The sequence below is a fragment of the Solea solea genome, chromosome 21, assembly GCF_958295425.1.
Source record: "Solea solea chromosome 21, fSolSol10.1, whole genome shotgun sequence".
Taxonomy (NCBI): domain Eukaryota; kingdom Metazoa; phylum Chordata; class Actinopteri; order Pleuronectiformes; family Soleidae; genus Solea; species Solea solea.
The window spans coordinates 3,865,162-3,875,683 of NC_081154.1; the positions used below are offsets into that span (position 1 = coordinate 3,865,162).

The window sequence follows — 10,522 nt, forward strand, 5'->3', positions numbered from 1 at the left end:
GAGTGTTATTTGCGCGGTTTTCCCACTCTAAGTCCCGTTCAACTGACACAAATACCCCCTTTCTGTGAACGAAAATGGTATCATCTATAGGCAGCAAATGCATCACCATGGTGATTGCTCGCCTAACAAGTCCTTACTTTACAATGATCTTCATAGGATTCTGGATAAATTAGTAAATATATTGATAATTATATTTGAAATAATACAATAAAACACCAAATAGACATACCATAAAACACGTTGGTTAAGATATATGTTATAATATATCATATTTCTATGCCGCTTAGCCCCAGTGGCCTAATGGATAAGGCACTGGCCTCCTAAGCCAGGGATTGTGGGTTCGAGTCCCATCTGGGGTGAAGTTGTTTTGATTCTCTGGTTTCAAACCCACAAATAATGTTATTTATACACTTTATTTTACATATATATTCATTTTGGAACGCAAGATGAAAAATGGTTGGAGCTAACATCATCGGCAGCCACCGTAAAGACATCGCGAGGCTTTCCAATCATATTTATCTGCCGAGGAGAATCGCAGGGAAACCCCAGCTGACATGGACACACGGAGCCTCACACTGTGCGCGCTGCTCTGCACTCTGACTGTATTATTAGTGCAAACTCACCGTAAGTAACGTTTCCGTGATATATCTACACGTGAAAGATACGATGTCATAAAGCGAAATTTATTGGGGGGAGAAAAAAAAAGTTGTTTATATGGAAATTGCATGTAACTATAATCTACGTTAAATTTCTTTTAAAATATTTCTCTTAATATTAAACACATATTGGGTAACATGTAGGTTTTTATATGTATGCTTATACTATAGAAAGGCAATTTTAAACACACAATGGTTGCACATTGTAGACTCACATATATTAAGTTTGTGTTATTGTAATATAAATGTTAATAATCCAATAATTATTTGCCTGAGAAAAAACAAAAATCAAAGAAAAATGCTGTGTTTTCTTCATTTTCATGGAGTCGTGACATTATCTTATATAATGAGTGTTATCCAACCTCAGCACCGTGACCCTGTCCCATCCTCTCTCCACCGTGCAGGCCTCAAAGAGGCCACCGTGTACTGGGACGCTGCCCAGAAGAGTGTCATCCTGAAGGAGGAGGTGATGGAGACCGACGGTGGAGCCTACGGCTACTTCAACGACACGCTGCTCCTCTCTGGATGGGGCGTCCTGGAAATACACGCAGGTTATGGAGGAAGCCCACAGGAAGAAGAGACCACATACTTCCTGGCCGGGTACCTTGAAGGTTACCTCACTGCTGGGTGAGTGTCCTGACTCAGATTTTACTTTTGAAATGTTTGCATTGAGTCTTGATTTGGATTTTTTTCCCTTTGTCCACTGCAGACAAATGTTTACCCATTACTCCAACATGTACCCTCAGCTGATAAAGGACGAGAACGTTTTGAATCCCCTGACAAAGTTTCTGAGGTACAGTCTGTTTACAGCACATATAGGATTTGTAGTAACCTTCAAATGGCATGTACAACATACAGATAAATAATAAGTCCAGTTAATGACAAATGCTATATTTCCACATTTACAGGGTGTGAAAAACAAATGAAGACACTCATGGTGAATTACAAAAAGTATAAACGTTACGAAACACAATTTATTTATTTGGTCGAGTCTTTTTGTGCACACTGCATTTAAAAAAACCCGGCGTATTCTGTCACTTTCATACTGTTTATATCATACCTTGAATATTGCACATTTTAATTATCTTATTTATCCTACATTTTGTCTACATTTTGTTTGTTATGTTGTTATCTTGTGTCAATTTAAATTTCCTCTTTGGCGAATAAATAGGAAATAAAGTTACACGGGAGATTATTAAAGGAGCGTAATACAGTAAAGTGCAGAGATCCTTAATCTGAAACCCCTCTGTGTCTGATTCTGATGTTATGACTCAGTGCAGACAAGCAAACCCCCTCTCAATCCAATCTACACCGATCCACAGCTCTCAGGACCAGTGGGCGAGGGAGCAGGTGAAGCTCAGGAGAAACCATGACCCCCTGTGGAAGCATCTGGGACTGATCCTGGCCCAGCTGGACGGACTCCACGCTGGAGCCGCACAGTGGGCAAAGAACACACACACAGAGGTGTGTAATGTGGGGCTGGATCTTTGCTCAACATGTTGCTACGATATCATTGCATTCATGTCATCTCTGACACTCTCTCCTTAGCCTCTGTCAGCGTTTGCGATCCAGTTTCTGAACGGCGTTGGTGACCTCCTGGACCTGGTCCCAGCTCTGACACCTCGTGCCAGTTCCTCCACAGGCACAGGCGCTTTCAGGATGCCAGGAATGGGCCACTGCACTGCTCTCATAAAGGTTAGGCCCAGCTCGTTTGGCTCAAACTGTGAGGGAGCACTTGTGAGACCTCAACACAGGCCCAACTGCTTCTATTGTGCACCCTTATGTGTGATGGGTCTCTTTTTGTGAAGTGTGTCAGCGAGTGCAAGAGGCCATGTCCATACAAAACCCATGCAAATAGAGACGAGGGCACTGAGTGATGCAGCGTGATCAGGAAGCCTGTCGTTAGGTTTTATTTAATGACATTTTATCACGTGAATGCTGATTTATCTGTGAATAAATGCCGTTAAATGAGGTCTTCTTCAAGTAACGAAAGAGATGAGCAATAACAACCGACAAAAGATTTAATGTTTTCCCTTTGGTGCTGTTGAAAGACAAATATTTGTGTATTCCATGTAAATATGGCAACCGAATTTAAATATAGTCTTTCTGCATAATATGTTTTGTTTAAAATCTGCTTAGTGCTTAGATTTACTCATTAGCATGAAACGAAAAGTAAAATGAAGTTGGTCGTGAATGTGTTTAATTCTGAAGGTCCATGTTCGGTTGTAGACCAGTCAAGACCTTGACCTGAAGATGGCGCTGGATGAAAAGTTTAGGAACACCAACAGGATTGTGTAGATGACAATGATCACTGTAAGCATGTCTACTAATGTGCACAATTTAAAATAATATTAGTTATATATATATATGATGAATGTCGTCATGTTAATGTATGAAGGTTGTGACAAATGAGGGGAACATTCTGGGAACCTTTAGAGAACGTTCTCTAAAGGTTCCTAGAAAAAACAACTGAAAAGGAACGTTCCCAGAACCAACATTTTTTAGCTGGGTACAATGCTAGCTAGGGTAACATATGGAGGTAAAGGAGAGTTTGGGGGTATCTCATGTCACTATGACAAACTCATTCAAATCCAGTGTTTCTAACTTGGTGAGATGATATTGAGATTATTTGGGTGTGTTTCATACAGACAGTCTGATTCAAATCCACTTTCTCTAAACAGAAACAGAAACCGGTTCATTGTCAGGGTGCCAAGACTAAACTATGTGTGTTAGAATGAAAGGATTTGCTAATAAGCAGGTAACAATATTACTTAAGTAATTAAGTCAGTAAGTATACACAGACTAATGGTCGTCTCTCTCCTCCGTGTCTCAGGTGCTACCAGGCTTTGAGAACCTGCTTTTGGGCCACTCCAGCTGGTACACATATGCAGCCACCATGCGCATCTACAAACACTGGGACTTCAAGGTGTCGGACTCACCACACACTGCCACTGCAAAGATGTCGTTCAGCAGCTACCCCGGTACACACACACACACACACTCACACACTCACACACACACACACACACACACACACACACACTCACACACACACACACACACACACTCACACACGGATAAACTACATCTTCCATCCATCTTCTAACTGTTTTATCCTCCACATGAGGGTCGCCAGTCCATCACAGGGCCACATATAGAGACAAACAACCATAAAAGATTTTATATATACATATATATATATATATATATATATACGTATATATATATATATATATATATATATATATACATGTATGTATATATGTATATATATATATATATATATACATATATACATACATGTATATATATACACAATCATATCAATAAGGAGACAAAGCAAATAGTAGAACGACTTGAACGACTGCTAAAGCCCTGAGCTTAAGTGAATTCTCGTCTTTAATCCACTGTTTCATTTTCTTCTCGGGGAAATCCAAACCCTGACGTCAAACCCACGACCAAATCCTCAAAGGAACTCTCCTCAGTGTACGTTATTCTCCAACAAACTGCAGTTCCAATAACATGGAATCACGTGCTCATGCGCTGCAGGTGCACATCTGCAGAGTCATGAAGAAATGGACTCCAGCGCGTGGAGGACGCTGACTGAGTAGTTTTGTGGGAGAAAGATTTACCAAGTTGCTCAAGCCTTTAAAAATCCTCTTAAAGGCTCCGTTGCTATCACAACCCCATGCTGTTTTTAAGCCTTATTTTAATAAAGAAGAGATGAAACACACTGATCGCATGCAGTGGAGGTTAGGGTTCACTCAAGAGGGCAACGTAAGCATCCTGCTTAAGCTGCATTCTCTTTATGTCAGTGACAAACATTTAGTATACGCAGCAGTTCAGGGCAAAGAAATACAAAGAAATAGGTAAGTCCTGGAGTGGTACAAGTACAACATACCTCATATTTTGCAACCAGTGAAGAGGAAGAGAGGAAGGAGAAGAAGAAGAAAGCTATTTTATGGATGCCAACATCTGTGGAGCACTGGAGAAGAAAAAGAAGAAGACAAACACTAAAAGAAGAGGGTGAAAGGGTGAAGGAGAAGAGACTTAAGAATAAGAAGAATAATTCACATTAAAGTCATGTTAAATAGTAAAATAAATATATACATTTTGAGGCCAGGATCTCCAAATGAAAGCAAAATAACGCTTAAAATAAAAGATTATATGGAGTTTCACTGATGACACTTTCAGCACGTAACATGAAGATATATATATATAAAAGATACATACCTGTGGCAGATGTCATTAACACAAGCAAAACTACTCCATAAAAAAATGAATAAAAGATGAAAAGCTTTTAAAAAAAGACCCTAAGTTTGCACGAGAGCTAATGAATGATTTAATCCAACAACACAGAGGCCAACTGCCACTACACACCGTGACTAATAACTCACTGTGGGACTATTACCTTTCCCCTTCCCTTGTCAAACATTTGCTTTTCAATATTTGTCCTAGAATAACTTTGTCTCCACATATCCTCCTCCTCCTCCTCCTCCTCCTCCTCCGTGCAGGCTTCCTCATGTCTCTGGATGACTTCTACCTGCTCGGGAGCCGCCTGCTGATGACTCAGACCTCCATCGGCATCTTCAACGCCTCCCTGTTCTCCCAGCTCAGTCCTTGCAGCCTGCTGGCGTGGCAGAGAGTGCGCCTGGCCAACAGCATGGCACACAGCGGGGAGGAGTGGGCGCACTTGTTCTCCAAATACAACTCAGGTGAAATCCTGATACAGGAAGGTGCTGAGAGGGGATGTTTTCCACTGACAAGTGTAAACTGTTAAACACGTCGTTAATAATTCATTTACAAATATATTAACGGGATTTGGACAAACATTGACTCTTTTATTGCCAGGATAGATTTGTATTTTTGTTCTTAGAATATGATGTAAATCTCAAAAACAAGGCCCTGAGCTTCTGCAGCGAGTGAGACAGACGCTGCTGTGAGAACCACAAGTCTTCTCCTGCTGCAGGAGGCAGGCGGTGACATCAGACTCATCTCGCCGCTTTTCCACTATAAATTAGATTTCTCCATTAGTGATAGTACCTGTTACCACTGGTTTTGTGCGTCTGTGCTCTGTCGAACCCGCCGACTTTGAGGAGGTTCTATAGTCATGGAAAACGACGTGCCCGATACCAAACCGGGTAGAGTCGGGACGAGTAGTGGGAGAACTGTACCGTGGAAAAGTGAGGTCAGGTGCGGCATGACAGGTATCACTCAGTGTCACCGGGCGGCATGAAAACGCCGCTCTGCTGAGAAACAGAGGACGGATTCATTGGCAGATGATTTGCTTCATCAGCGTCGTGTGACCTAATTTGTCAAATGCTTGTCCTGGACATTTGTTTTTATTTACAAGTTATGCACTACAGCTTTAAGAGAACGCCTCGCAGGGATTGCTTTCCAGGTAGTGTGCATACTGGAGCAGAGCTGCAAGATTTACCTTGAGCTGACTAACGTTTTTTTGGGTGATGTCAGAGGACAGTTAAGTAAGACTGCTGTGCAAGAAAAAGAAAAGCCACACATGGCAAATCTGCATATAGAGATATAGCAGACTCTCATATGGAATTCTTCTTCTTATTATTATTATTATTATACAACACTTGTGCGTGTTAATTGGGCAGCTGCTTTGATCTTTCACGTCATGTTGCCATGGAAGGGCGGAGGAGAACAGGACAGAGTGTTCTTGGCACCGACAGTCCTCCTTGAGCTGCTCTGACTGCTCTCCTCCTCCTCCTACTCGTCGCCGTCATGCCAAACTGTTGTGGCGGCGTGTGGCCAGCTAACACCAGAGCCTTCACCTTTGTGTGCTGTGTGCTTTTTTTATTTATTTATTTATTTATTTAATTCTGATAATAGGGTTAGGTGTGGGATTTATTGTCTGAACAAGTCAGTGACTTCTGCGGCCGACATTCAGACAGTCGGTTCCAGATCCCTCAGGCATGTGCAAGACAGTGCATGTTGTTTTACCTGCACGTCCCCTTAGATAAAGATTCGACAGTGAAAACAGTAACTTCCAGAACATAAAGATATTGTACCAGGTACATGAGAACTCTGCTAGTGGCTCAGTAAGGTTATTAGAATGTAGTCCAATCTCAATTTTCGGGCAAACCATAGTCTTAGTTGAGGCATTTCAGTCTTAAACAGAGGTGGTAAAGACCCATGTTGCTCATCTGGATTCCATCAGCTGCCCAATACAAAGCAAACAAGCTAAAGTTATGACCCTTCAACAATGAAGTTGGCCATAAGGGTCAACACCTTTCAATGTGCAACCAAACACAATTCAGAAAAGTCATTGGAGATGATCTATTCAGGATAAGTTGTTGACGTGGCCTCCCTGTTCTTGTAGGTACATATAACAGCCAGTACATGGTGGTGGACCTGAGCAGAGTCTCTCTGGGTCACAGCATCAGGGACGGAGCTCTAACCGTGGTCGAGCAGATTCCTGGGAAAGTGATGCACTCTGATCAGACTCAGGCTTTACGCAGAGGTAAGGATAACACAATCTTACGGCCCAGGCGCCTAAGAAACACAATGTTCTTGAGGGTCTGGTGAAAACCCACAAACTTTTGCACGGAATGGGAACAAGTCTTTGCTCCTTTAATGCCGTCATTAGAGTGCCTGCTTAGCAATGCAAATCAATGGCGTACTACTGGAGAACTCCATTGATTTGCATTGCAAAGCATCTATTGTTATTATTCCGTGTTTCTTCTTCCTCCACACATCCCATATCAAAACGTGCGGTTTGATCAGGAATGGTGTGCTATGACTTTTCTAAGGATTTAGACGTCAAAAATCACAAAAAAAACTGCGAAGAATTTCCGCAAACACACTAATGGTAAACGGTCGAAAAAATGGTCACAACCCAGCCCACCATCAGTGTGCTTCACACCTCACAGGTTACTGGCCATCCTACAACATACCCTTCCATGTCGAAATCTACTCCCTGAGCGGGTTTGGTGTGATGTGGAAGAGATATGGAGTAGACTTCTCCTACGACCTCTGTCCCCGAGCCAAAATCCTCCGCAGGGACCAGGCCAAGGTGTCTGACCTCAACTCCCTCAAGCACATCATGAGATACAACAGTAGGTAGAACGATATTTCTCTTGTTCCGAAATTATTTTTTGACAATCAGCAAAAGTAAATATGTCAGACTGGTTCTGTTGCAGACTACAAGAGAGACCCCTACTCCAAGGGCCATCCATGTAAGACCATCTGTTGCCGTGACGACCTGAGACCGAGGAGGCCACGCCCAGGAGGCTGCTATGACACTAAGGTGAACATCAAGCTTGAGAAGTGTATTGTTTTGTATTTTCATGGGAGCATTATTCGAATTCACAGGGAAGTCTTTGTACGTGCAATGTATGTGTTTTTGATTATTTTGAGATTTTGATATTTGAAATTTTGAAATTTCAAGTATTTGCTGCAGTTTTTTTCTGCTTAATTGCTCAACAAGTCGTTTGTATTTTCATATACTTGTTCCAGAGACAGTAAATGTTGTATGTGGGAACATGTACATGTAAAATATTACTGTTTATTAACCATTAATATTGGGCTTTTTCTTTCTAACTCACATGTTGGCTGGCAGTCCATCCAACCAACTCTAAGACATTTGACCCAAAAACCAGAAAATATCAACTTCATGTTGGAGTCAAAAAAAGAAAAGTCAGCAGATCACCAAAGCCATGGGAACAATAAATGTCAGAGCAAAGCACTGCACCCAGCCATCTAACATAGGTTACGATAGTTCCCAGGATATGTGAAAAACTGCAAGGGGATGTCCGACCTCATTAGCATTCCTCTTCCGTTCACAACAATTTTGCTATGCTAAAAAAGGAAGAAAACACTGAATCATTGTCATTTCTGCTTTGAAAAATTTCACATTTATATTAGTCAGAAGCATAAAAATGCCACGCACCAAAAACTATTACTTAATAATAACAGTAATGATAATAATAATAATAATAATAAACTTTATTTATTTTATTTTATTTATTTATAGCAACTCGGATTACAGTTGCAAAAGTGAAACAAAAGCAATTAAAGGTAAATCCTTATCAGGCCATAAAACTAAACTGAATGAAATAATAAAAGCATTAAAAGGTATGGAATGGTAAAATTCACACACTGAGTGCTAACGTTAAAATGTGTCTGTAAAAAAGGATTTAAAAGAGGATAAAACAGATTTTATTTCACACACTGGGTGCCCCAACTTAGAACCTTTGAACCTAAATTTAGATGAAATGTGCTCCGTTTTGTTGCTTCCTGTGATACGTCTGTACTTTATGAAGACACTGTTGGTTCTTCGCTCAATTAAATCAGACAGACATGTCATCATAGCATGTGCACGGCCTTAATTTGTCATTTGAAACCTATAGAACGTCTGCCCTCTCTGCCTCCCTGCTCATTTGTGTCTTGCGGTGCAGGTGACAGACTTCCAGATGGCTCACCAACTGGCTGCCGAGGCAATAAACGGCCCCACGACGCAGGGGGGTCTGCGGCCGTTCTCGTGGCAATCCTTTAACCTCACAACACATCAGGGTCTGCCACAGACCTACAATTTCCCCTTTGTCACCATGAGACCTGCACTGTACCGTCCCTAAGAACCAGAAATGTCATGTTTGCACTGGGTACAGTTTGTTTGATTAAGGACGGATATCTGCAGAAATATGATATTTAGAATGATGTATTTATTTGTGTATAATCACCTGAAACTAACAAATGTAGTATGTTTGTTACATTTTGAATGATTCCTATATTTATAGATATACTGTTTGTGTCACTCCACAGTCAGCTGGTTGCAATCTGCCAGTTTACCACTAGATTTCACTCATCTTAAACATTGCACCTTTAATGATTCTGTAAATGGGTAAATATAGACATAATGGGGACAATCTGTTCAACTTAATTTTCTGCTGTCCAGTTTGAATTTAACATAATTAGTGTTATTACATTACTTTGTGCCAAAACTGATTGGCGCCAGTATAAGGTACAAGGTACTTGTTAATAAATGACATGCTGACCTATCTGTGCATTATCTTAATGAAAAAAAAAAGCATTTTTGAAATCAATTTAATTTCTTATCTTGTTGAATTTGAATTTATGTTCTATTTAGTGTTTCCTCTGGTTTTGCTGTGTGTGAAATAAAATGACACGAATTTCTGTGATTATTAACTATATTTGTTGTAAAACAGTGGTACATTTTGTATTAATTAATGTTTTGTTATTAGGAATAGTTTCACAAAAACTACAAGACCATGTTTGGTCTTTGCCAAGTTTGTCAAATATCGTGAAGCACAAACAAGAAACGGGAAAGGGGGTTTTCAAAATAAAACATTTGTGTTCTACAGAAAAAAGTCATAAAATGTAATAGATATATATGAAATAAATACATAAATAAATAAATGAATAAAAAAAAGAAAAACAATGAATAAATAAATGAGGAAAGAAAATAAATATCGACCATTAAAAATCACATTGATGAATACATTTATTAAATGTATTTTTTTTACTGATTATTTTATTTATTTATACCATTATTTATTTCAGTAATTCTGTATTGATTTATTATTTTATTTTATTTACCCATTTATTCATTAATTTATGCATGTATTCATTATTTCTTTCTTTTATTTATTTGTTATGTCATTTATCGTCCTCCATAGATGGCGGCCTAATATACAAAAAAGAGCTTATTTAGAGGCTATAAAATAGATAATAGATATATAAATAAATGATCCTTAATGTCACACACTCGACCTTTAATATTGAGAGGTTACACAGCTGTGAGTATGTAGCGCTTTTATTTTGAAGGCTTTTCCCGGATGTGTATTGTCTCATTTTATGTAGCTTGTGGCGACTGATCTGTGCGT

The 10,522-nt window shown here is 39.9% G+C and overlaps 1 protein-coding gene and 1 non-coding gene across 2 annotated transcripts; both read left to right on the forward strand.

Annotated features, from left to right (window-relative positions):
- Window positions 1-286: 286 nt before the first annotated feature.
- trnar-ccu (transfer RNA arginine (anticodon CCU)) lies at window positions 287-359 on the forward strand. The gene has a single exon. It is a non-coding gene; the product is annotated as a tRNA-Arg (tRNA).
- plbd1b (phospholipase B domain containing 1b) lies at window positions 323-9,956 on the forward strand. Its single transcript, XM_058621333.1, has 11 exons — window positions 323-624; window positions 1,061-1,283; window positions 1,366-1,449; window positions 1,979-2,120; window positions 2,205-2,351; window positions 3,490-3,637; window positions 5,171-5,371; window positions 7,000-7,140; window positions 7,550-7,735; window positions 7,820-7,926; window positions 9,077-9,956. Exons 1-11 carry the CDS (start codon window positions 555-557, stop codon window positions 9,251-9,253), a joined length of 1,626 nt encoding a protein of 541 aa, XP_058477316.1. The 5' UTR covers window positions 323-554; the 3' UTR covers window positions 9,254-9,956.
- The last annotated feature ends 566 nt before the right edge of the window (window positions 9,957-10,522 follow it).